This window comes from Sapajus apella, unplaced genomic scaffold (genome assembly GCF_009761245.1).
Source record: "Sapajus apella isolate SASKATOON/1434 unplaced genomic scaffold, GSC_monkey_1.0 scaffold99, whole genome shotgun sequence".
NCBI classification, from domain to species: Eukaryota; Metazoa; Chordata; class Mammalia; order Primates; family Cebidae; genus Sapajus; species Sapajus apella.
Genome location: NW_022437039.1, coordinates 215,338 through 241,491, shown reverse-complemented (window position 1 = coordinate 241,491; position 26,154 = coordinate 215,338). Strand labels below are relative to the sequence as shown.

At 52.8% G+C, this 26,154-nt stretch overlaps 3 protein-coding genes across 6 annotated transcripts; all 3 read right to left on the bottom strand.

Annotated features, from left to right (window-relative positions):
- Positions 1-222: 222 nt before the first annotated feature.
- Positions 223-6,046, bottom strand: LOC116536239. Of its 2 annotated transcripts, XM_032257911.1 has the most exons (11): positions 5,760-6,046; positions 5,530-5,670; positions 5,205-5,400; positions 5,032-5,120; positions 4,061-4,171; positions 3,755-3,922; positions 2,667-2,889; positions 2,231-2,347; positions 1,759-1,833; positions 1,126-1,229; positions 223-474 (listed from the first exon to the last, which is right to left on the bottom strand). In XM_032257911.1, exons 1-11 carry the CDS (start codon positions 5,832-5,834, stop codon positions 361-363), a joined length of 1,413 nt encoding a protein of 470 aa, XP_032113802.1. In that variant the 5' UTR covers positions 5,835-6,046; the 3' UTR covers positions 223-360. The 2 variants fall into 2 exon arrangements, with proteins under 2 accessions (XP_032113802.1, XP_032113801.1); XM_032257910.1 differs by having other exon boundaries at positions 5,032-5,400.
- A 1,823-nt stretch (positions 6,047-7,869) lies between these two features.
- On the bottom strand, positions 7,870-13,853 carry ZNF213 (zinc finger protein 213). 3 transcript variants are annotated; one of them, XM_032257912.1, is made up of 6 exons: positions 13,588-13,853; positions 11,268-11,781; positions 10,371-10,494; positions 10,105-10,178; positions 9,809-9,932; positions 7,870-8,842 (listed from the first exon to the last, which is right to left on the bottom strand). In XM_032257912.1, exons 2-6 carry the CDS (start codon positions 11,664-11,666, stop codon positions 8,256-8,258), a joined length of 1,308 nt encoding a protein of 435 aa, XP_032113803.1. In that variant the 5' UTR covers positions 11,667-11,781; positions 13,588-13,853; the 3' UTR covers positions 7,870-8,255. The 3 variants fall into 3 exon arrangements, with proteins under 3 accessions (XP_032113803.1, XP_032113805.1, XP_032113804.1); XM_032257914.1 differs by having other exon boundaries at positions 9,809-9,890; XM_032257913.1 differs by lacking the exon at positions 13,588-13,853 and having other exon boundaries at positions 11,268-12,508.
- Positions 13,854-23,639: 9,786 nt separating this feature from the next.
- On the bottom strand, positions 23,640-24,034 carry LOC116536235 (40S ribosomal protein S26-like). The gene has a single exon (XM_032257903.1). The coding sequence runs from the start codon at positions 24,029-24,031 to the stop codon at positions 23,684-23,686; it is 348 nt and encodes a 115-aa protein (XP_032113794.1). The 5' UTR covers positions 24,032-24,034; the 3' UTR covers positions 23,640-23,683.
- Between the last annotated feature and the right edge of the window lie 2,120 nt (positions 24,035-26,154).

The following is a 26,154-nucleotide window of genomic DNA, read 5'->3' as shown; positions in this document are numbered from 1 at the left end:
GAGAAGGATATGCGGCCTTTTCCCCGGACTCCTCTCCCCTCGGTTGCTACCGTAACCAAACCGCCAGCCCAGCCCAGCCCAGCCCAGCCCATGTTGGGTTCCTAAGTCCCAGAACCTGGGCACTGGCCCCAGCTCGGTTCCCAGGGACACAATTGCGTCCATATGCCCTGAAGGCGCATTACACACATTATCTCACTTATTTCACACTTCCTTGAGAACAGGAACTGTTCACGGCAGACGTTTATTGAGCGCCCACCCCCACACTGCCACGCCTCGCTCTCAGATGAGGAAACCTCGGGGTGGGTGGCGGAGGGAGGCAGCAGTGGTGGTCTCTGCAGCCCCCGGGTGGCCGCGGCGCTGTCAGGCCTGGAGGCAGAGCCGGCGCCGGAGCGAGCTGCAGATCTCCAGGCAGGCCTTTCGGGGTTCATCGCAGTCGGGGCCCAGCACATCCTGCTCACACACCCGCCTGTTGACCTGAGGACCACAACCAGCCTGTGCCTGGGGCTCCAGCCCTTCCGGGCTTAGCCTGCCCCAAGGGAGGGCCCCTGGCTTGGTGCATTGTAAGCTCTAAAATTTCAAGGGCTGCCTGGACATCTTTGAGGCTCGCAGGGCTCCAGCGGCCTAACAGTGAATTCCTCCACTCTGGCCAGACATGTCCCCACCCATCAGGACAGGCTCCCACACCCTAGTTCCCCTCTCAGCCAGACCAGCTGTACCCCACCTAGTCCTCACCCTAATGGACTTCAGCCCTCTGTCAGGCCTTGGAAATATTCAAACCAACCAACCACATCTGCCTATGGGAACCAGGGACGTCTCACTCTTTTGCCACTACAAAACCAGCTTCCAATAGGCCCTGCAGGTTCACCCTGCTCTGAGCACAGCCCAGGTGGTCCCACAGGGCGTGAAGCATCCTCCTCCCCCTACTGTGGTACGTGGGACTATGAACTACAGTCAATGGCATCTATGCAGCTTCGGGCATCCTGGGTTTGGTTATTTTGTACTGTCAAGGGCAGAGGATCCCTCCTTCACCAATGGAGTTTACCAGAAGTAATCAGAACACCAGGGCTGGTGAGAAGGGCAAATCCAGCCCCTCACCCCTTGTCACCCTGGAACCCCCCAACATACCTCAGTCAGCACCTCCAGAAGGTCTCTCCCGGGGTTGGCTCTGAGGACCTCCACCAGGGTCTGGATAAAGTCTGAGCCCTTCTCATCCCGATAGGCCACATAGCCTAGGTCAGGGGACCAGGGCCAGAGCATCAGACCAGGGCCCCAACCCTCTGCCTTCCAATCCCAGGGGTCCTATTATTGGTGGAAGCGGGGGTACAAGCAGGCAGGACTTGGGGATTAGGCAAGAGAACAGGGCAGCGAACAGGGACTTCTTGCATCTGAACAAGCTGTTGCTAGATATTTGCAGAATGAGCCTATGAAGAGATTCACTACTATTTACTGTGCACCTACTATGTGCCAGGCACTGAGCAGGGCCTCAGGGCAGGCAGATCTGCCCTGGCCTTGTGGAACTCACAGCCTTGAGGAAGCCTGCACACACAGTTGTTGGCACAGCAGCGCCTCACAGCGCTCACCATCACTGCTGTTACTACACGTCATAGCCCATGCAGGGAACATGGCCTGCCCACAGCTGGGCTGCCATCTCTGTGCCCCAACCCTAAGCCCTTAGCTGCCCCTAAGGCTACTCCAGATCTTAGGCCAGGAAGCTGGGCCCTGTGTAACCACGGGCTTCCTGATGACCCATCTCCTTACCCTCAGCGGCTGCATAGACCGTCAGGATGTCTGCCTGGTGGGAGCTTCCTGAAGCAGGGCCCTTGCCGGAGCTGTCTATAAGAGGAATCAGCTCCAGTGATCAACATCCTGGAACCCCATCAGCCCCCAGGGCTCACCATCTGTGGCTTAAGGGCAGCCCAGGGAGGTGGAAAGAATGCAGGGCAGGAAAGACAGAAGTTCAAAGCTTGGCCCAGCGACTTACCAGCTGTGACCTCAGAAAAGCTATTTGACCTGCCGATTCCAGGATTCTTGCCAGGATCCAATAGGGGAAAAAGCTCCCACTTCCCAAAGGCCCTTGCAGTTTAGGAAGATTTTTTTTCTTCCTGTTTTCTTGGCAAACAGGATGCAGGTGGCAGCCATACCCCAGCTGAGAGTCCCGGAGATGCTCTCTGGGCGGTCCCCACCACCAGTCCTGCCCAAGCCCAGGCCCTGGAGGGAAGGCAGAACCCACCTTGGGCCTCAGCGTAGATCTGCAGGACATCTGCATGGGAGGGGACAGATGGAGGTGTCCGCAGCCAGCGCCGGTACCAGGGGAGAGCTATGGGCCCCACACCAGCATCCCTGTTTCCTGAAGAGGGCAGGGAGAGGCAGATAGTCTCACTCTGGGGATACCTGGGGGTGCTCAGGGGTCTCATGTGAACATGGGGTCAAGACGAGGACCCAGCCCCAGAGCTCCAGGGCAGGCTTGCCAGACTGGAGACATTCAGAGCGCTGAATGACAAGTGTTGAGGGTTAAGGATTCAAGGTCGTGGACTTGACCTCTAGGAGTGGACAGGACAGGGGGCAGGAAGGACAGGAACCCAGACTCCCTGGAGGAGGTGGACAGTGAGTCCTGGGGGCTGAGGCTGGCCGAGGAAATGAGGCCAGGAGGCGGCCAGGCTGCTCACCCCCACGGCAGGCCTGCAGCAGGAAGATCTTGGGATGCCCCCGCAGCACTGGACAGCAGCTCAGCTCCTGCATCAGTGCCTCGGGCTGCACCTCTTGCCCATCAGCCCCCAGCAGCTGACCCCGTGGTTCCCCATGGGCCATCAGGGCCACAAGGGCACAGCTCACAGGGCCCCTGCAGGTGTCTAGCTGCTCCCGGAACTGGGCTATCTCCTCCTGGAAAGCCTAGGATGGAAGCAATGTTGAGGCCTGGGCAAAAGCCACCACCTCCCCAGCCCCTAGCTGCCCTCTGCGGGGCTGAGAAGGTTTCCCAGCCCCTGCCCACCTGGCCTCCTACCACCTGCCACTCACACACTCAGAGGCCCAGGGAGGGCCCTCTTTTTTTTTTTTTTTTTGAGACAGAGTCTTGCTTTTGCTGCCCAGGCTGGCCAGGCTGGTGTGCAGTGGTGCAGTCTCAGCTCACTGCAACCTCTGCATCCTGGGTTCAAGTGATTCTCCTGCCTTAGCCTCCCAAGTAGCTGGGATTACAGGCACCTGCCACCATACCCAGCTGATTTTGTCATTTTAGTAGAGACAGGGTTTCACCATGTTGGTCAGGCTGGTCTCAAACTCCTAACCTCAAGTGATCTGCCCACCTTGGCCTCCCAAAGTGTTGGGATTACAGGCATGAGCCGCTGTGCCTGGCCAGAAGCCCTTTTCTGACTCCCTCCTCCAAGAGTTGACATAGGCCTAGCTTCCTAGAGCCAGTTCTCCTCCTGCCTTGGTGAGGAAGCTGTACCAGGAAGTCGAGAGGTGTGAGGAGAGGGCAGTGGGCTGCTGGGAGGGAAACCAAGACTTGGAGCTAAGCTTTGAGGTGGGCGGGTGGGGAGGGCAGAGAACAAGCCAACGAGGGAGGCCTCGGGGACCCTGGAGACCAGGCTTCCAGAAGCAGGGACGTGATGGCCTGACACAGGCGGCAGGAAAGGCAGAGGATAGACCTGTGGTGCACTTCCTGCCAGTGATGGAGAGAGGCTCAGGAGAGAGGCCCCAGGTTCCTAGGGAGGGGTGGTCTTCCTTCAGAGCACCAGCAGTATTCTCGGCGTCCCCTCACCTGGGCTGTAGGGTCCGTCCTCACAGTGGTCTCAAAGCCCAGGGCGCGGCACAGGTCCCCCAGCGCCTCCACATCGTGCTGGGCCCCAGGCCGGCCTTGGATCACAGCCAGGAGGAGGGCAGCCCTGGTCTTGGACAGGTCATACTGAGTGCTGGGACCGGGGGCCGGCTGCAGAGAGGGTTAAGACACATCCAAAGTGGCCTGAGAGGACTCCAGCTCCTAGCCTCCTGAACCTGGGTCTCCCTGAGCCTCTGTCCTACTAGAAACTGTGGCCATGTGACTGGACCCCTGCCCTGTACCCCTTACCTCGGGCCTCCAGGGCTCCACGCCTCCCAGGCACAGTGCCCCCCGCAAGGAGCTCTGAAGAACAGGGCAGCAGGTGCCCCCCGTGGACTCTTCAGCCACCCTGTGGAAGAGCTGGGAAGGGGCAGAGAAAAGACTCAGCCAGACTCGTGGCTTTTATAGTTTCTTCAGGGTCACCTGCCAAAACACAGAAAGGAGGCCAGCAAAGGACAGACAAGCAGGATGGCCTCAAGCAAGTCCCAGGCCCCAGTTCAGGCTCAAGGTCATGGACTTCTCTGGGCATGGATGGCCTCAAGTGGACAGTGGCCACACCATTAACCCCTGCCCTGGGATCAGTGTGCACAGAGGTGGGGATGCTCCCTAGAGCAGGGCAGGGCAGGGCCTGTTGGGAAGGCTCACGGGGTGCGCACTGCCTTTCTGGGTGATCCACAGAGGACAGCTGGGGCCCACACCCCCTCACCTCCAAGGCTGCCCAGGGGCCACCCAACTGCCCAGTGAGACCTTCACCCCTGGAGACCAGACTTGAATCATTCCCAGTCCCAGTCTCTAGGGTCCTGCGATCTAACATGGCAGATAGTTACTGCCTGGTGTGAAAAGGGGTGGCCTGAAGTGCAAGCGTGGATGCAAGGAAGGGTGTCCCTGACAGCCTGGAGAGGACGGTGTGGGCTGGCCGGGACAGCAGGAGGGTGTGGCAGGCACAGGAAACTGCTTGGGCCAAGGCATGGAGTTGGGAGGAGGCTGGAGTGTTGGGGGATCCTGAGTGGGTCGCGGGGGATCCTGAGTGGGTCGCGGGGGTTCCTAGTTGGGGGTGGGGTACTGACACCATGTGTGTAGACAATAAAGGTTTGTAGAATGAATGGGAGGGAGGACACACGTGAATGAATTTAACTGTAACTGGCTCTGGGGGCACCACAGAACCAGGGGAGACAGCAGGCCCAGCCCGCTTTCCTGGGCCTACCCTCCAGCGTCCCCACCTCTGTCAGCAGCTGCACCAGGGACCAGTGAGGACAGTGGCTACAGAGCTCTCTCAGGCCATCGAGGAAGGCTTCGGGCTCCAGGGTGGCTGGGTGGAGAAGCACTGTATTGGCCTGGAGTGAGGCCTGAGGCTCCCCTGCCCAGCCTCTGTGTCCCTGCCCAGCCCACTCACCACCAGGGCCACTCGGGAGCAGCAGAAAGACTTTGGGGCAGCCCTGAAGGACCCCACAGCTGCTCAGCTCCCGGACCAGCTGCTGTGGCTGCCATAGCTGCCCTCTGGGGGCCACCAAGGCCACTAGGGCACACCCCACAAGGCGCCCGTGGGCATCCAGCTGCTCCCGAAACCAAGCCAGCTCCTCAAGGAAGCCCTAGAGCCAAGAGGGAGACCAGCCTGAGTAAGTTGGGGGGTTCTGGGTGGGTAGGAGATTCTGGGTCAGGGGAGGGTGGGGAGGGGTGGGGGCCAATCCTGAGGGTGGAGGTGAAAGGCAGAGGCTCACCTGGACCGGGACCTCCCTGCTCTCGAAGCTCTCAAAGCCCAGGGCCTGGAACACATCCTTCAGGGCAGTTACTGCAGCGGCTGCCACCCCAGGGCTGCTGAGCATCAGGGCTGCCCTTGGACCCTGCACGTTGTACCTTCCCTGGGGAGGCAAGGCCAGAGCTGGGCTGGGCTAGGCTGGGGCTCAGCTGGGAGGCAGCAGTGGCTGGGCCAGGCGGTGCCTCCTGCTACCTTTCTCCCCAGGCTGTCTTGAGTATCTGCCATCTGCGTGGCCACCCGCAGGGTCCCAGCCACCAGGAAGGCCATGGTGCCAGGCGGGGCTTCCTCCAAGCACCAAACACGGAGCTTGCCTCCTGGCCCTGGGCTCCCAGTGCCCTGGGTCCTAACCCTTGCCCTCTCCCCTAACGACTGCTATCAGCTCTACGTATGAGCTAAGCTGGACTCTGCCCCCTCCCTGGAACCCTGGTGCCTAGCCCTGCTGCCCTAGCCACAGCTCCATTCTCTGGCTCCTGCTGGTGACTTCCTTGCCTGGCATTGATGTGCCCACACCTGAGCCAGGAACCTGTGCCCAATCCTATTCTTAGCTCCTTACCCACGTGCTTATCTGATCTCCTTACACCCGAGTGTCTCCCTTTAGAGCCAGCCACCACCACCAAGAAGTCCTTGTACTGTCCCGGCCACCTGCCACCCTCATGCACATAGCACCAGGCCCCCAGAGGTAAAATTCGCCAACTGGAATCAGCCCCATCTGCAGCAAGACCTCGCTTGCTTCTTATGGGAAATGGGGACCATGGCAGCAACCGCAGGATGATGCATGCATGGGGGGTTGGCTGAGAAAGGCCTAGGGGCAGAGAGGGCTGGCACGTGCACACCTGTTGCCAAGGGACCAGAGCATCTTGTCTCCACCAGCTTCCACCTCCCCTCAGGTAGGGCCCCTGATGCCATCAGCAGGTGAACCGGGAGGGACCAGCATGGGTGGAAGGAGGGGTCATGCCTGGGTGCCCACCAGCTCTTGGTTGGCCCCTACCTGGGGCTCTTGGCAGGAAGAAGTTGGATGTCAGGGGCTGCTGGGGAGGAAGGGCAGGCCCACTGTCAGGCCCTCCTCCAAACGACTCAGCCTGGGGCAGCCTTGGGTTCAGATCCCCAATGCGCAGCATGAGGGTCCCACCACTGACCAAGCAGCCGCCATCTGCAGACCCTTCTTCCTTTCCTGGTAGTGGAAGAGGAGTGGCCTGGTGAAGAAGTGGTCCTGCTCAGCTCCCTGTTCTGCAGGGGCACAGACAGTGCCCCCAGAGCAGGGCAGGCACTGGCTGACACAGGGGGCCAAGAGTCCCAGGGGACATGGCTGCCCATTGGGGCCCAGCTGACCTGAAAGCCAAGAATGTGGCTCCTCCTAGTGACGGCACAGCACCATGTGCCACCAGGACACAAGGCCAGGCCAAAGGATTTATATTCCTGGTATCCCCACCCGCTACCACGTAAAGAACAGAATAGCCTGGAGGGAAGCTTCCACGTTTATTAAAACTCCTCTGTCACCCTTTGGAGGCCTGCGGGGCTGAGTCCTTGCAGGGCCTGTGGTCTGTCCCTGTCCATGGAAGGCAGTGCTGGAGGAGGGGGGCAGCAGCAAAGTGCCAGTGGAGCAGGGCGCCAGTGCCGATGGAAGGGGTTGCTAGTGCCGACGGAGCGGGGCGCCAGGGCTGATGGAGCGGGGCGTTATTGCCGATGGAGAGGGGGAGGGCTAGTGCCAATGGAGCGGGGCGCCAGTGCGGATGGTGTGGGTGGCTAGTGCCGATGGAAGGGGGCGCCGGTGCCGATGGAGTGGGGTGTTATTGCCGATGGAGGGGGGCGCCAGTGCCGATGGAGGGGGTTGCCAGTGCCGATAGAGCGGGGCACCAGTGCCGATGGAGCGGGGGCGTTAGTGCCGACGAAGCAGGGCGCTAGTGCCGAGGGGGTGGAGCTCCACTGCTGATGGAGTGCTAGCACTGAGTACGGTGCAGCTGCACTTCTAGAGGAGCGGACGGCAGCCAGACGCCCTGTTCTTCGTCTCCAGGGTTGTCACTGGAGCCACCATTATCCTGACCAGACTGGTGGGCAGATGGCTCTCGAGGCTCATGCTGGGGCAAGTAGGCCGAGGGTAAAGGCAGGACGAGTCCATGTGGCCAGGACAGGGCAGAGTGGTCACGGCCTGGAAACGGGAGTGGGTGGGGCCAAAAAGCCCCTGCGGCTGTGACTAAGATCTGGGGTCCCACAGGTGTGGGTTGACTGTCCCTCCCAAAGCCCAGCAGCCCCCTGGGGGGCCAAGGCCAGTCCTTCATGCCCACTGAAAGGCACAGGTTGGCAGGGCAGAGGCCTGACCCATGGACCCACCCCAGAGGGTGGAGGCCAAAGAGCCACAGTCAAATGAGGCTGGGGGGCTTCTGGGAAGGGACCTAGACCTGAGTCCTGGCCGCCCTGCTGCCCATCAGGAATGTGTTGACGCTTCAGGAGACTAGAGGGGAAGAGAAATGCTAGGAGCAGAAGGGGGAAAGACAAGGTGAGGGGGGCTTCCGTTCCCTTTGAGTGCTGGGCAGGTCCTCAGAGTACAGCAGGGCAGGCAAGCTCTGCGTGTAGGGTGCCCTGGAGTCCCTTGGACAGCCCGGGAGGTGGCCACAGATGGGAAGAAAGTCCCATGGTCGAAACAATGTGCCGCGGCTGGGCCTCCCCGGGGTTTCCGGCCAAGCCGGCTGCTCACCCCACGGGCTGGGCCATCTTGGCGTGCAGGCTCTGGTGTGCGATGAGGTGCGCGCGCTGCTTGAAGCTCTTGTCGCACTCTCCGCAGCCGAAGGGCCGCTCGCCAGTGTGCACGCGCCGGTGGTCCAGCAGGTAGGAGCGCAGTGAGAAGCTCTTGCCGCAGTCGCTGCAGCCGAAGGGCTTCTCGCCTGTGTGGATGCGCTGGTGGTCGGCCAGATAGGCGCTGCGGCTGAAGCTCTTGCCGCACTCGGAGCAGGAGAAGGGCTTCTCGCCCGTGTGCACGCCCTGGTGGCGCACCAGGTCTGAGGAGCTGCGGAAGCTCTTGTCGCACTCGGGGCACTTGTGCGGCTTCTCGCCCGTGTGCGTGCGCTGATGCCGCGCCAGGTCCGAGCCCCAGCGGAAGCGCTTCCCGCACTGCCCGCAGCTGTGCGGCTTCTCAGCCGCCAGGTCCCGGAACTGGCGACGGCGCGTGGGTGGCCGCCCCCGTCGCGCGCCCACCACTGGGCCCAGGTCCGCCTGTCCTGGCAGCGCTGGCACCACCTCCTCCAGCCGGGACCTCTCGCTTTGGCCTTTGAGCCCCAAACCTGCAACAGGAAGGAGGCGACCTCTTCAGTGCCACTAGGTTCTGGGGCCAGAGCTGAGGTGAGGAAGAAACCAGGCTGGGGAAAGCTCCCTGGCCTCCAGGCTCAGACAGCCCTGGGCTCACACAGCAGAAACCTCAGATTCCTCATCTATAAAACCGGGATGATGAAAGAATGTGGCAGAGCAGCAGTCTGAGCAGGCGCCTGCACAGGCCAGCCCCCAGGCCATCTGTGCCCTGCAGGCCACACTCGGATCCAGTGTCCCACTCTGAACCCCAGCTACTCAAGCTCCACAGCTGAACAGATTTACAGTAATTTTGAAAATGTTCCCAACTGTCACAATCAGAAACTGAGGAACCAAGCTGGTCTACCTAGTGTGACTCCCATCACCATGCAGGTTCCACCTCTCCAAACTCAACACACAAAAGACCTGAATAGGGCTCGAAGCCCATCCTGCTAGGAGTGCGGACTGAACAAGATGATCCCTGAGGGTGCTGAGAAGGGGCCTGGCATGAAGAGGGACCTGGTAAGTGAAGCTCTGATGAGCAGAAGGCCAGGCTGGTGAGCAGCTGGGGTTCCCCATCAGCACCCCTGGTCCTGGCAGCTCAAGGTGCCCTCACAACTATGCCTGATCCAAGTCCCAGTTGTGTCCCCTCAGCATCCACTGACCTGAGTCTCAGGTCCCTTATGTATAAAATGGGGACAATACTTCTATGCACTAGGTTGTGAGAATTGAAGAAGTTGCCCTTATGAGTGCTTAGCGCAGGGCTGAGCAGCGCTGGCACCGTCTCGTGCTGCATGTGGACAGGCACAAAAACGGATCCTCAGCCAAGAAACCAGTCACACAGGCTCTTGGCGAAACCTGGGGAGAGCCTGCTCTGGAACCAGCTAAGGGCAGGATGGGAAAGAAGACTGAAGTCCCAGAATGGGGAGCAGCCAGCCTGGACCCCAAAGGCCCTAGGTGCTTACCCAGAGTCGTGTTCCGGGAGTTTTCCCGCTTTATGTCCCAGAAGAGATCCCTCTGAGCAGGGTCCAGGGTGCCCCATTCTTCCTGGGAGAAATAGAATGGAATGTCTCCTGATGCCACAGGTCCCTGAAATGGGGCAAGAAGACCCAGTTCAGGGCAGCCTTGCTCAGGCCTCCCAGGAGCGCTGGCGGGCATAGGATGGGTCAGATGAAAGAGGCCTGATGGGACAGCAAGTCCTGTTTTACAAACTCAACAGAGCTGAGCACCTTAAAGAAGACCAAAGGGACTGGTGACTCACATGGACGCCGGAGACAAAGCAGGTATCCATTGGCTCTCTGGTCTGCCCCTCTTTAAGAAGAGCAGGAAGCTGGGCTGAAGGAGAAGAATGGAGCCTTAGAAAGGCCAGCCTAGGCCTGACACCAACACCTTAAGGCCTCCCTGGCCTGTGTGCATGCACACATGCCCTAGGCTTCACAGAGTGAACTGTCCTGCCTGTGACCCTTAGGGCAATGCTGGTGCCAGTGCCCAGCCACTCTACCACCCACGGAACAGAGGCTTACTCACCGCCATGGCTGTGCTGCTCCTGGGGAACAGGTGGCTGCCTCCGTGCCCCTACTGTCGAGGGAGGCCCCTTGGCCTGAGATTCCTGGCCTGCAGCCTTGGGTTCCGCCTCCTCCAAGGGCACATCCTGTGCAGGAACCATAATATGCTCATCAGCCCGAAACCAGACCGAGGGAGACAGAGTTTATTTCCTGGGAAGGAGACACAGGACATGACCCTCAGGATGCTGGGGAGTGGGAAGTAGACCAATAATGTGCCCCAGGAAAGTCCAGAGCAGAATGTGATACCAGGCAATGCTGTGTGCCCAAGGAAACTCCCTGATCAGTTACAAGGCAACAACCAGCCTGAAAGGCCAGAATCACAGCCACTTAGCAAGGTGGTTGCTGGGGACCCTCCTGCCAAAGGCAGAACCCCATCCCCCAGCCACTCATTAGAACCTCCCCAGATGCATACAGTGTGAACAACCCAACATCCCACAAGGTAGCAGGGGCCCTGGACAGCTCCACCTTCTCACCCCACTCTGGAGCTGGCCCTTTGCACACCCTTTTGTCCTCAGAGCCAGGCCTACAGCAAAAAGCAAATAAAACATCTGCAGAACCTGAATGGAGCTGAAACCTCCTTAGTTCCACTGCATGGAGCTAAAACCTGCTGAATGAAGTGGAGCATTCCCACTTCATTCCTACTACTGACTTCCAAATCCGCAAAAATAAATTGTATTTACTTTGGACTCTCCGTCTTTCAGAAAGGCACCCATGGCACGCTGTGCTCCTGTGCCCACTCCTAGGGGCTCTGTGTCTCCCCTACCCTGTCAACATCTGGGAGACTTATCTCAGCAGGGTGCCCACTTCTCTTCAGCTCAGGTACCATCCAGGTGCCCCTGGATGTGGAAAGGCCCCTCACCTGCGGCCAGGTTTTCACTGGCTGCTTCTGTAGGTCCTCCACCAAGGCGACAGCCTCCTCGCCACTTCCTGGGTGCTGCTCACGGACCAAGCCCTGGATCTCCCCTGGCAGCGCCGTCAAGAACTGCTCCAGCACCAGCAGCTCCAGGATCTGCTCCTTGGTGCGCAGCTCGGGCCGCAGCCAGCGGCAGCACAGCTCCCAGAGCTGACTGAAGGCCTCATGAGGCCCATGCGCATCCTCGTAGCAGAACTGCCTGAAGCGCTGGCGGCAGGCTTCGGAATCCCTGCTGTCCTCATGCTGGGCAGATTCCTGTTCCCAGGAGGAATCTTCCACTTTCACAATCAGAAGCCCTTCTCCCTCCCCAGGGGCCTGGTCCTGGGGCTCCAAGGGGGCTGCCATTCCCCTGGCCTGAGGGTCAGGGCTGGTCGGCCTCAACTCGAGCCCCAGAACCTGTCCTTTCAGTCTCCCAGAGGGATCCCCTGTGGCAGCTGGGCTGGCATCTGGATGTGTACTCCTGGGGAAAGAGCAAAATGGCAGGACTCAGGAGGAAGGATGTGGAATATGTGAGCAAACACCAGACTGAAGAGCCATCCAGTCCCCATCCTTTCATAGCCCTGATGCCTTTTCCAGGCTCTGCTGGAATGCCTTGCTCACGTGACTGTCTCTGGTATTAACACGGGCCTGCAAGCTCTCATCCCAAAGTCAGAAATCCAAAACCCAGGTATTGTATAACTCCTTTGAGAGCAAAACCCAATGTCACTCATTTCGCAGCACCACTTGACCTGATATGAGCATATTTGTAATCTCAATTTATTCCACTAAATGTAAATGTTCACAATTATGGCAGAAACATTAATAACATATATCTTCAGTTTATAAACATTCTTTTAGCTATACCCAGTGGTGTGTTTTTCTGTACATACATTATACATCAATTAAAAATTTTTAACTGGTATGTTTCATTATTTAGTGTTGCTCCAGATCCCTCTGGAGATGTGCTTGATATATTGTATATGCACTGTATTATCTTTCTCAAATTTGAAAATCTTTGAATTCCAAAACACATCTGGCCCTGAGGTGTCACAGAAGGGCTCACAGACACCATCCAATGCCCTTTATCCTCAGATACATATAAATGTATGACATGTGGCCGGGCATGGTGGCTCAGGCCTGTAATCCTAGTAGCACTTTTAAGATCACGAGGTCAGGAGTTCAAAACCAGCCTGACCAACATGGTAAAACCCCGTCTCTACTAAAAACAAAAATTAGCCAGCCATGGTGATGCACACCTGGAATCCCAGCTATTTAGGAGGCTGAAACAGGAGAACTGCTTAAACCCAGGAGGCAGAGGTTGCAGTGAGCAAAGATTGCATCACTGTACTCCAGCCTGGGCGACAGAGTGAGACTCCATCTCAAATAATAATAATAATAAATAAATAAATGACACACTTATACCTTACTTCGTCACTCTTTTGTTGTCGTTTTTTTTTTTTTTTACATTGTTACTCTTTACAATGGTTATGAAAAGTATATTTTACAATTTTCATTAATCGATGTTTTGTTTCAACAATAAAAATACAAACTGGCTGGGCTTGGTGGCTCATGCCTGTAATCTCAGTATTTTGGGAGACAGATACAGGAGGACTGCTTGAGGCCAGGAGTTCCAGACCACTTTGGGAAGACAATGTGAGATGCCATCTGTACCAAAAAACAAAAAATGCCGGGTATGGTAGGGGGGCTCCTGTAGTCCCAGCTACTGCGGAGGCTGAGGAGAAAAGACCGTTTAAGTCCTGGAGTTTGAGGTTGATCGCACCACTGTACTCTAGTCTGGGCAACAGAGTGAGATCGTCTCAAAAAAAAAAAAAAAAAAGTTAAGAAAAAAAAAAAGAAAAAAATACAAACGATCATAATAAAATAGGGGGGATGTTCAAACAATATGGAAATCCATAAAACTCTTCCTTTCCTCAGTGCAATTGCACCCTCCCTTAACAGTCTGACAACTGACGTTCCAGACCTCTTCCTGTGCTTTTCCTAAAAATGTCGTCCATGGGCGAGGGGCGAGGGGTGGAAAGAAAAGAGAAAAAAAGAAGGTGCTTGATGTGTTTTTACATAAATGAGACCTTACTGCACATACATTAGCGGCACTATGAGCTTCCGCGGTATGGATATGCTCCAGTTTCTTAATCAATACTCGAGTGATGCATTCGGGTTGTTTCCAATTCTTTTTCTCCACCCTAAGCGCTTTATTTATTCTGCTCCTCACAAGACCCCTGAAAGGTGCGCGCGCCATTCTCATCCTCTGGTGAGGGCCAGGACTCACCAGGGTCGCTCAGCAGGACACGGCAGGCAGGAAGGCAAGCCGGCCGGAGCCCCGCGGTGTCCCCCGCAGCCTCGCCCGCGGGACGGGCGACGATCGTGCAGGGGCGTCTGCCTGGGGACCAAGCAGGCAGGGCGGTGCAGGGGTCCCAGCACTTCCTAGCAGTGCGCGCACCCTCCGGCCTCTGCCTCGGGACGCTGATCCCGGCCACCCGGAGACGGGTGCTGGATGTCGGAGCTCAGCAGCCAGAGCCCGGGTCCCCGCCCCCGAAACACAGTACGCCAACGGCGGTCCAGAAGATCCCACTTCCGCCGCCAGCTCCCGGCGCCGGAAGTCCTCGCGGGTCTCGCCGGGAAACTACGCAGCGCATGCGCTGGGGCAAGGACGGGCCCCGTCCATTCCCCGATTCCCAAAAAGCCGTTAGTTCTCTGAGCCCGCCTTCTCCCTGACTGATGGCCAATGAACAGGAAGAATTCTCAGGCTGGCTATTAGAAGACGGAAACCCCATACGCGTCATACACCTGCATCCGGGCGGAAAGGTGAGGTTCTGAGTCTAGGTTTGCTCAGTTCTTCGTCTCTGCTTTTGATTCACATTTTCCTGCGCCTCTGGCCTTTGAGCGGCAAAAAGGGGAAGCCAAGGCTGGCCCCTAGGAGCGGAGAGGGCACATGGTCTAGCCACCAGTGGAGTGCCTGCTCCGCCGGAAGGGATGCGCTAGAGCGACCTCTTCCTTCAGCCACCGTCTTTTCTAAACCAACTAGTAGGTGAGGGCCGAGAGGCCGCGGACCGGGAGCTGGAGCTCGGACCGGGGAGACTCCTTTCCAGCCTCTTGGGTCCCGCTTCTCCCAATTCCCTGGAGAGGCGTGGAGCTTCCTGGGAAATGCCATCCGGTAAGGAGCGCGGAGCCTCCTGCCGCGATCCCCTGTGTGGGGTCGCCTTAGAAGGACGCAGGAAGCGGGACGCTGACCTGGCCGGAGTCCCGCGCTCTCCCACTAGCGGCTTCGTTCACGAGGAGCTGCGGGGCAGCAGGGGTTCCGGGGCCCGGAGGGATCCAGAACATAGGGGCTCGGGGTTCTCTTTTCCATAATCTCGGATCCTCTCCCACTCTCTTCACGCCTCGACCGGGAGATGATCTCAAGCTCCAGATCTCTTTCTGAAATGGAAAGAGGTTTCTTGGCTTCTTTTAATTTTGCAGGAATTGCATGCTTGGAAGAGAAAATTAAGAAAATTAATTTGGGAAAGCATAAAGCTATCTTTCTTGTGGTAGCCACAAGGCTTGCTGTCTCACTATGCTCATAATGTCACCCCCTCAAAGAGGCCTTCCCCAGCTCTGTAAAGAGCCAAACAGCCTCGGCTCTGCCTTATTTTTCTCCCTAATGTTTATCACTACCCGACATTATGTACTTGTGTAATATTTGTTTCCCACGACTAAACGATCAGTGTCCGTGAGGGCAGACACTTTTTGGGGGGTGGTGGGGGGTGGGGACAGAGTCTCCCTCTCAGGCTGGAGTGCAGTGGTGCGGTCTTGCTCACTGCAACCTCCGCTTCCCAGGTTCAAGCGATTCTCCTGCCTCAGCCTCCTGAGTAGCTGGGAGTACAGGCACCTGCCACCACGCCTAATTTTTTGTATTTTTAGTAGAGATGGGGTTTCACCGTGTTAGCCAGGATAGTCTTGATCTACTGACCTTGTGATCCGCTCGCCTCAGCCTCACAAAGTGTTAGGATTACAGGTGTGAGCCACCATGCCCAGCCCTGTGAATATATTTCTAATACAAATCAGGAATTGCTCCATAATGTTTTGTTGACACAATAGTACATCAGGGATATCTTTCCACATCAGCATGTATAAATACAATTCATCTGTTTTGCAAGCTGATAGTATTTAATACAACGGAATTTTCATATTTTAAGTCCCCTACCCTTGGACATTTAGATTGATTCCATCTTTATGTATTTGCAAATATGCTTCTACAGATACCTTTATACATTTCCTTGAACATTTCCCTGAGAAAAACTATAAAGAGAATTGCCAAATTACTTTGTGTACTTATTTCCAAACTGTCCTCCAGAAAGAATGTAACGCTTTGAACTTCCACTTGAAAATCAAATGTTTACCTTCCTGTATTTCTCCTGATTCGGACATTTACAGTGTTCAGCTGTTGTTGTGGTCATTCCAGTTCAATTGGGAAACAGCTTGATGTAGCGTCCCCATAAGTTCCACAGTAATAAATATTAAACTTTTTGGGTTTTTTTTAGTGCAGTGGTGCAATTTCATGGCTCACTGAAACCTCCACCTCCTGGGTTCAAGCAGTCCTCCCACCTCAGCCTCCTGGGTAGCTGGGATTACAGATGCCTGCCACCACACCGGGCTAATTTTTGTATTTTTAGTAGAGATGGGGTTTCACCACGTTAACCAGGCTGCTTTTGAACTCCTGACATCAAGGGATCGCCTACCTCAGCCTTCCATAGTGCTGGGATTACAGATGAGAGCCACCACACCCATCCTATTAAACTTTTAAATTATGATAGTTACCATGTGTAGAGTGTTTATATGTCAGGCACTGACCTAAGTACTTTACATATCCTGCTTATTTTGTGCAACAGCCTAATGGGAGAAATTCCATGAATATAGTTAACCATTTCCTTGATTTCTAGGGAAGTTGGATATGTTTTCTTTTCTCAGGTATTATTTCTATATATCCTTTTGTGAATTGCCTGTTATTGTTTCCTGTTATTTCCGTTGGGATATTCTTGATGTATTTGATTTTATATATTAAGGATGTGTAAGCACAGTCTGATACTCGAGTATTTTATTTGTTGAAGACATTGACCTACCCTTTAAAATATGCTACAAGTATTTTCTCATATTGTGGTTTATCTTTTGATACCAATCACACGCTGGGATGTAGGTTTTTATTCCAACAAAGGAGTTTTAAATATTGAAGCTCTCATTCTTTTCTCATATGGTTGATTCCATTGAAGTCTGACTAAAGAGCTATTGTACTCTAATGTTGTATTTTTCGGTTTTATTTATTTATTTTTTGAGCCAGAGTCTTGGTCTGTTGCCCAAGCTGGTGTGTGAGCTCTGCTCCCTGCAACCTCCACCTCTCAGGTTCAAGTGGTTCTCCTGCCTCAGCCTCCCAATAGCTAGGATTACAGACATACACGCTACAATGCTGGCCTGATTTTTGTATTTTTAGTACAGACAGTGTTTCACCATATTGGCCAGGCTGGTCTCTAACTCCTCACCTCGGGTGATTTGCCGGCCTCAGCCTTCCAAAGTGCTGTGATTACAGGTGTGAGCCACTGCGCCTGGCTGACTTCTCGTTCTTACTTCACTAAATTCTATCATATAGTGTTCTATTGTACAGTAGGGTGACAGCAGTTAACAGTAAGGTATGCTTCAAAATATCTGGAAGAGAGGATTTTGAATGTTCACACTGTTACCAGGAATTCTGCATTAGGATAGATCGTTTGACTGAGGACATCAACAGGGCTGGAACCAACAATCTTGGTTCTTGTAATAGCGAGCAAAGAATTGCAAACTAACACTAAAATGCAGGCTCAAAGCAAAGTGTATTGAAGCACAGTACCACTCAGACGGAGAGTGGGCTGATGTCTGTGATATGAAGCCAGCAGCTCTTTAGCAAAACTCAAGGTGCTTTTAAAACTCCTGGGGTTTGTGGGGAGGAGTTGAGGTTTGGGCTATGTAAAAATGACAGGATGATGTTATTATAACTAAAGTTAAACTGCTCGTGTTTTTACCCATAATTTGTTAAGAAAAGTGTGGGGTGGGGCACAAAACCACATGTAAATTTTATTAAAATGATGGCATACTGAGCTTGGCATGAACTTGAAGATATGATTCTACGTTGCTGGATATGCACCACTTTAGAGGATCTCCACCTGTGCCCTAGTTTCTCCTACAGGATGCGCTGGGCGCAGGCTGTACCACAAACTCTATCCATTAGCGTGGAGTTGGGGCTAAAGTTAGGTGGGCCAGGGTCTGTCTTAGTGACAGCTTTTCTGCTCTTCTTTCTTTTCTTTTCTTTTTTTTTTTTTTTTTTGAGACGGAGTTTCACTCATGTTACCCAGGCTGGAGTGCAATGGCGCGATCTCAGCTCACCACAACCTCCGCCTCCTGGGTTCCAGCAATTCTCCTGCCTCAGCCTCCTGAGTAGCTGGGATTACAGGCACGCACCACCATGCCCAGCTAATTTTTTGTATTTTTAGTAGAGACGGGGTTTCACCATGTTGACCAGGATGGTCTCGATCTCTTGACCTCGTGATCCACCTGCCTCGGCTTCCCAAAGTGCTGGGATTACAGGCATGAGCCACCGCGCCCAGCCTTCTGCTCTTCTTTTTCACCCCCTCCCAGCTACTAATGTCTATCTAACCACCTAACATCACCAAAAAAAAAAAAAGAAAAAAAATTAAGGTGATATGCTGGTTACCCCAATTCAATGATTACCTAACATAAGCATGTATTGAAACATCACATTGAACCCCGTAAACACATACAAATATGTGTCAATTAAAAAAACCTGGCTGGGCATATTGTGGAATTTGATAAAGTTGCTCTGAAATTAATCAGGAAAAATGCACTAGTCAAGAAATCTTTTACTGAGTTCCAGCTCTGCTGGAGAGACCCCCACCCAGGCAGCGCTGAAGGAAATGAGAGGCAGACACCCAGATAGAACAGCAAAATGGGTCTATGGTCTATTTTGGGGGCCAGCAGCCTTCTGAACTGAGAGCCTCAGGAGTTGACAGCTTTCCAGGGTGAGGGCCCCAAGCAGATTCTGATCCATCTATTTATCCTCTCTGAACAGGTTATTATTATTAACAGATAGGAGTTTATTTTGTCATAACTCAAAAACATACCAAGTAGGCAGCTGTTGCCTGCTTACCACTGACTACAGGTATTCTCCATGAGGAAGCCACGGGGGCAGGGTCAGGTATCTCAAAGAATTGTTTAACCGGTGTATGATACTTATATATTGTCTTGCCAATTTGGAATGCCCCAAGTGGTTTTCCATTTGCCAGGGGGACCAGCTAGGTTTTCCTTGCCATCTTTCTTCCCAGCAAACAATATAGTGTATCATATGTTCAGTATTCATCAATATTCATGACAATATTTCTCAACAATCTTTAAATGTGGGAAACTGCCCTATCAAATCCTATTATAAAACTACTGGAAGGCCAGGTGCAGTGGTTCACACCTTTAATCCCAGCACTTTGGGAGGCCAGGATAGATGGAGGCCAGGATTGCCTGAGCTCAGGAGCTCTAGACCAGCTTGGGCAACATGGTAAAACCCTGTCTGTACCAAAAATACAAAAAATTAGCCGGGCATGGTGACATGCACCAGTAGTCTCAGCTACTTGGGAAGTTGAGATGAGGGAATCGCTTGAACCAGGGAGGCAGAGGGTGCAGTGAACCATGACCGTGCCCCAGACCTCCAACCTGGGTGACAGAGTAAGACCCTGCCTCAAAAACAACAACAACAAAAAAAATGGAATGTAGAAAGCCATACAATATAACTGGAAATTGAGAAACAAATCTGTAATAGAGTTTGTTTTTTAGTTTTTTTTTTTACCCCGAGACCGAGTGTCACTCTTGTCACCAAGGCTGGAGTGCAGTGGCGCAATCTCAGCTCAGGCTCACTGCAACCTCCACTTCCTGGGTTGAAGGGATTCTCCTGGCTAAGCCTCCCGAGTAGCTGGGATTACAGGTGTGCACCACTACACCCGGCTAATTTTTTGTAATTTTAGTAGAAATGGGGTTTCACCGTATTGGCCAGGCTGCTCTCCAACTCTTGACCTCAAGTGATCGGCCTTCCTCAGCCTCCCAAAGTGTTAGGATTACAGGCGTGAGCTCCCGCGCTCGCCCACACCTGTGTTTTGAAGAGAAAGTTTAATAAAAAGAATTGTTCAGCTGTTAAGTTGGTTAACTACCCAACTGGAAAAGAGAGATTTCTCAGATTTACAGAAGAGCAACTGCAGGAAGGAACTTGTGCCCTTGGGACTGAGGAAGTAAAAAGGGAGGAAACTTGGAAACACGAAAGAGCCCTTCAAGCCCTTTCACTTCAGGGCGGAGACTGGACCTCAGAAGGACTGGCTGTCGCGAGAACTGACAGCTGGTGGACGGCGGAAACGCGGGTAGGAGCCGGACCAAGGCGAGGACGGCGGAAGTGAGGACCGCTGGCTCCCTCTCCTGCTCTCTGGTGGCCGCATTGGAGAACTGCACCAGAAGGAAAACAGTCCCTCCCTTCCCCTTTGACCTGCCGGTGATCCTCTATCGCCCTCTGTCGGCAAAGAACTACATGGAGCTGGCTAGCAAGGAAGTGTGTGCAGTGTCCAGCTGGGTGCCAAAACTGAGGTGCGATCCAGCTCAGTATCACAAAGCAGAACAAAAAGGGTGTGTTTGGGCTGAGAGGCCTTACATTGGTAACTGGCACACGAACTGTATTTTCTACTTAGCATTGTTGGTATATGGCAAACTTGAATAAAATTATATTGAAATTGACCACCTAATTGCACTTTTTTCCTTCTGATAATTTTTTTTCACGTTGCTTGTTCTTTTTTTGGAGACGGAGTTTCTCTCTTGTTGCCCAGGCTAGAGTTCAATGGCACGATCTCGGTTCACCGAAACCTCCGCCTCCAGGGTTCAAGCGATTCTCCTGCCTCAGCCTCCCAAGTAGCTGGGTTTACAGGCATGCACCATCACACCCTGATAATTTTTTTTAGTAGAGACAGGGTTTCTCCATGTTAATCAGTCTGGCCTCGAACTCCTGACCTCAGGTGTTCCGCCCACCTCAGCCTCCCAAAGTGCTGAAATTACAGGCGTGAATCACCGAGCCCGGCTCTTTTTTTTTTTTTTTTTTTGAAAGAGTTTCGCTCTTGTTACCCAGGCTGGAGTGCAATGGCGCCATCTCGGCTCACCGCAATCTCCGCCTCCTGGGTTCAGGCAATTCTCCTGCCTCAGCCTCCTGAGTAGCTAGGATTACAGGCACGTGCCACCATGCCCAGCTAATTTTTTGTATTTTTAGTACAGACGGGGTTTCACCATGTTGACCGGGATGGTCTCGATCTCTTGACCTCGTGATCCACCCGCCTCGGCCTCCCAGAGTGCTGGGATTACAGGCTTGAGCCACCGCGCCGGCCTTCTTTTTTTTCTTAAATGGAGTCTAGCTGTGTCACCCAGGCCGGAGTGCAATGGCTCAGTCTCGGCTCACTGCAACCTTCCCCTCCCAGATCAAGCACTTCTCCTGCCTCAGCCTTCTAAGTAGCAGGAATTACAGGTGGTGCACCACCATGCCCGGCTAATTTTTGTATTTTTAGTAGATACTGGGTTTCACCATGTTGCCCATGCTGGTCTCAAACTCCTGACTTCAAGTGATCCACCTGCCTCAGTCTCCCAAAGTGCTGGCATTACAGGCGTGATCCATCACACCCGGCACACTTTGTTTTTTTTCTAGCTAGAAAATAGTCTATAAATGAAGAAAGTAAAGGGTTTTTCTGTGAATTTATACTCATTCTGTCAATCTTACAGCATTGCTCACAACTCTGAAAACGATGTTAAAAATTGAAGACTGCAGGCATAATTGTCTGGGATCTTAAGTTCATGAAATTGCTTTTAATGGCATTCAATTGAGTATCTGTTGTTGGTCTCTGATATGTATTTGTGCAAAATAACAAGTCAGGGTCTTGTTCTTTCACCTAGGCTGCAGTGCAGTGGTGCAGTCACTGCTCACTGTAACCTGGAACACCCAGGCTTGAGTGACTCTCCTACCTCAGCCTCCCGATTGGCTAGAACTACAGGTGCCCACCACTATGCCTGGTTGATATTTCTGTTCTTATTAAGGAAGTTCTATATATTCGTATTTCCAGGAGGAAGACTTCTAGTTATTCTCCAATATTGCTTTTCCCCTTCTGTGATGGGAGCTTTTTGATGGACACATGGCCATTCAAAATAGAGAGGGCTGGGTGTGATGGCTCACACCTGTAATCCCAGCACTTTGTGAGGCCCAGGCAGGAGGATAACTTGAGGCCAACAGTTCAAGACCAGGCTGGACGATATAGTGAGACCTTGTCTCTACCAAAAAAAAAAAAATCATCTTTTAATTAGCTGGGCTTGTTGGTGCCTGTAGTCCTAGGTACTCAGGAGGCTGAGGGGGGAGGATCACTTGAACCCAGGAGTTCTATCCAGGATGCTGTGAACCAGGATCATGCCACTGCACACCGGCCATGGCAACAGAGCTAGATACTGTCTCTAAAAAATAACTGAAAGTAAAGAGTATTGGCTGGGCACGGTGGCTTGCACCTGTAATCCCGGCACTTTGGGAGGCCAAGAGTATCTTTACTCCTTATACCTATTTGTATAATTTCTTCTATGTGACATTGGCTAGTCAGAATTTCTGTGTCTTCTTGAGTACATTTTGATAGTTTATATTTTCCAGGAAATCATTTATTTCATCTATGATTTCAAATTTATTTATTTATTTTGAGATGGAGTTTTGCCCTTGTCTCCCAGGCTGGAGTGCAATGGCACAATTTTGGCTCACTGCAACCTCTACCACCTGGTTCAAGTGATTCTCCTGCCTCAGCCTCCAAAGTAGCTGGGATTACAGGTGCCCACCACCACACCCAGCTGTTTTTGTATTTTTAGTAGAGATGGGGTTTCACCATGTTTGCCAGGCTAGTCTGGAACTCCTGACATCAGGTGATCCACCTGCCTCAGCCTCCAATGTGCCGGGATTACAGGCGTTAAACACTATGCCTGGTCTGATTTCAAATTATTAACACAGTGTTGTACATAGTATTCACATGTGATTAAAAAATTTAAATCAGTGGCTGGACACGGTGGCTCACACCTGTAATCCCAACACTTTGTGAGGCTAAGGTGGGTGGGTCACCTGAGATCAGGAGTTTGAGACCAGGCTGGACAACATGGTGAAACCCCATCTCTACTAAAAATGCAAAAATTAGCCAGGCATGGTGGAGCATGCCTGTAATCCCAGCTACTACTCCGGAGACTGAGGCAGGAGAATCGCTTGTAGCTGGGAGGTGGAGGTTGCAGTGAGCTGAGATTGCACCACTGTACTCCAGCCTGGGTGACACAATGAGACTCTGCCTCAAAAACAAACAAAATTTTAATCAGCATTTATGATGAATTCCTATTCCTTGTTTTGCGATGTGTGAGATGGCACTTCAGTGGTGGAGGGGCAGCTTCAATGACCGAGGGGCAGCAGGCTGGGGGAAGCCTGAGTCCCTGATCACTTTGTGGGGTAGGGCTACCGAACTGGCCCCGCCCCAGACTGCCTGCCTCCCGTCCATCTCCAGATGCCGCCACAAGAAATACGCTTCTGTGTTGTTGAAGACCCGGCACACAGTAAGGGCTCAATAAACAGTCACTAGTCCCAGGGAACTCCACATCACCAGGAATGAGAGTGTGCCCCAGTAGGGTAAAAGGGTGCCAACAGTGCAGGACAGACATAAGTGGTGTCCATCTGTCTGACCAGTATGCAGGGGTATGACCCAGGCAAGAAGTCAAGTTCAGGGGAGTTCTGTTCTGTAGCAGCTCTTTGCAGGGTAGGTGAGTGCCTACAAAAGGCAGTTCCTAAGGAAGTTCCTTCCTCACCTATCAGTTCTGCATTTTTGGATAGGCAGGAACCCTTCTCCGTTGAGAAAACCCAGTGTCCTGGTCAGAAACACTTGTTTCTGGACCCAGCAGGGAGTAAATTTTGCTGCCTGCTTTCTTTACCATCGAGTTGTTTTTATTACATGGATTTTTTTTTTTTTTTTTAGATGGAGTGTCACTCTTGTTGCCCAGGCTGGAGTGCAGTGGTGTGATCTCGGCTTACTGCAACCTCCGCCTCCCGGGTTCAAGTAATTCTCGTGCCTTAGCCTCCAGAATACCTGGGACTACAGGCATGTGCCACCACGCCAAGCTAATTTTGTATTTTTAGTAGAGACAGGGTTTCCCCATGTTGGTCAGGCTGGTCTGAAACTGTTTTTTTGTTTGTTTGTTTGTTTTTTCTCAAGTACAATTTCCATTTTATTTTTCTCCAGAGAATAGTTGTCGTCAATCTTTTTCTCAGCTCCTTACATGGGTTTTGGTGGGGGTCGTGGGGCAGCACCCACAGGTCTAAATCGGGGTGGGGGTGTTCGGTCCTTTTGGGCTTCACGAGATTGATTCCTGACTACTTTGCTGTGAATTGCACAACTCACACAGTAATGTAGCTTCACACAGAGCTTGGGAAGTACATAGGCATCAAAGACGCTCGCTTCAGAAATATCCCTGACTGCTGCGGCCTCCACTATGTTTCGAATGACGAATTTCTTAATAGCCTTGTCCTTGGGCACGCATCGGGCACACTTAGTGCAGCGAATAGGCTGAACATGGCCGTGGCCCTTTTTGGTACGACCGTTGTTCCTTGTTTTCTTTGTCATTTTGGAAGCTTGCAGCAGAGAAAGAAGCTGGTCTTAAACTTTGAACCTCAGGTGATCTGCCTGCCTTGGCCTCCCAAAGTGCTGGGATTAAAGGGTGAGCCACCACGCCTGGCCTATTAAATGGATTTCTTTTTTTTTTTTTTTTTTTTTGAGACGGAGTTTCACTCTTGTTACCCAGGCTGGAGTGCAATGGCGCGATCTCGGCTCACCGCAACCTCCGCCTCCCGGGTTCAGGCAATTCTCCTGCCTCAGCCTCCTGAGCAGCTGGGATTACAGGCACGCGCCACCATGCCCAGCTAATTTTTTTTGTAGCTTTAGTAGAGACGGGGTTTCACCGTGTTGACCAGGATGGTCTCGATCTCTTGACCTTGTGATCCACCCGCCTCGGCCTCCCAAAGTGCTGGGATTACAGGCTTGAGCCACCGCGCCCGGCTAAATGGATTTCTGTATCGAGAAGCAGTAGGGCTGAGCAGTTACAGTCAGGCACTCTGGAGTTCAGTGGACCTGGATTTCAATCTCAACTCTGCTGCAAATATCAGAGATCCTAGGAGGTGACAGCCTCTCTGAGCTCAGTCTTTTTTTCTGCAGAAAGGGGATAATAATGACACCTTTAAGGGTGGGTGCGAGGATGAAATGACATAGGTCAAGTGAAAGCATAAGATGCAGCATGGGGGATGGCCAGCAGATGGCAGTATTAGCCCACAGTATTGATATATTACTGCAGTAATTTATTTAGAGACGGGTCTTGCCGTGTCACACAGGCTAGAGTGAAGCGGCATGACCATAGTTCAGTGCAGCCTCGACCTCCCCAGCTCAATTCTATCTCTTCAGCCTCACCAGTAACTGGGACTACAGGTGCATGCCACCATGCCTGGGCAACACAGTGAGACCCTGACTCAAAAATGAAATATAAATACAATAATAGGCTGGGTGTGGTGGCTCACACCTGTAATCCCAGCACTTTGTGAGGCCAAGGCAGGCAGATCACGAGGTCAAGAGATTGAGACCATCCTGGCCAACATGGCGAAACCCCATCTCTATTAAAAATACAAAAATTAGCTGGGTGTGGTGGTGCGTGCCTGTAGTCCCAGTGACTTGGGAGTCTGAGGCAGGAGAATTGCTTGAACTGGGAGGCAGAGGTTGCAATGAGCCAAGATCATGCCACTGCACTCCAGCCTTGTGACAGAGCAAGACTCTGTCTCCAAAAATAATAATAATAAATAAAAGAAAAGAATAAACGGTTTCATTGAAGCACCTGTGTCTTCTGAAATATACTTGCTGCTGTTCTTTGCTTTCATTGGAAAGCTCCAGAATGCATGGCCAGATCCAATCCAATATACCCATTCTGTCTGCTGCACCCATGGGAGGTTCTGAGTTACCCCTTGGATCTAGGGCTCCTGTGGCTGAGACACAGGTATCAAGCAGGTGGCATGGCCACCCTGCCCCCATTGCTTCTCTTGTCCCTTGGAACAAAGAGATGGGAAGAGGAATTAGAGGTAATTAGAGAGTCCATGCAGTAAAGGCTCCCAAGTCTCCCACATTTAAAAATTTGTTTTTTTTGAGACGGAGTTTCACTCATGTTACCCAGGCTGGAGTGCAATGGCGCGATCTCGGCTCACCGCAACCTCCGCCTCCTGGGTTCAGGCAATTCTCCTGCCTCAGCCTCCTGAGTAGCTGGGATTACAGGCACACACCACCATGCCCAGCTAATTTTTTGTATTTTTAGTAGAGACGGGGTTTCACCGTGTTGACCAGGATGGTCTCAATCTCTTGACCTCGTGATCCACCCGCCTCAGCCTCCCAAAGTGCTGGGATTACAGGCTTGAGCCACCGTGCCTGGCTAAAAAAATTTTTTATTATTTATTTTTATTTTTTTTTATTTTTTATTTTTTATTTTTTTTGAGACGGAGTTTCGCTCTTGTTACCCAGGCTGGAGTGCAATGGCGCGATCTCGGCTCACCACAACCTCCGCCTCCTGGGTTCAGGCAATTCTCCTGCCTCAGCCTCCTGAGTAGCTGGGATTACAGGCACGCACCACCATGCCCAGCTAATTTTTTTTTTTTTTTGTAGTTTTAGTAGAGACGGGGTTTCACCATGTTGACCAGGATGGTCTCGATCTCTTG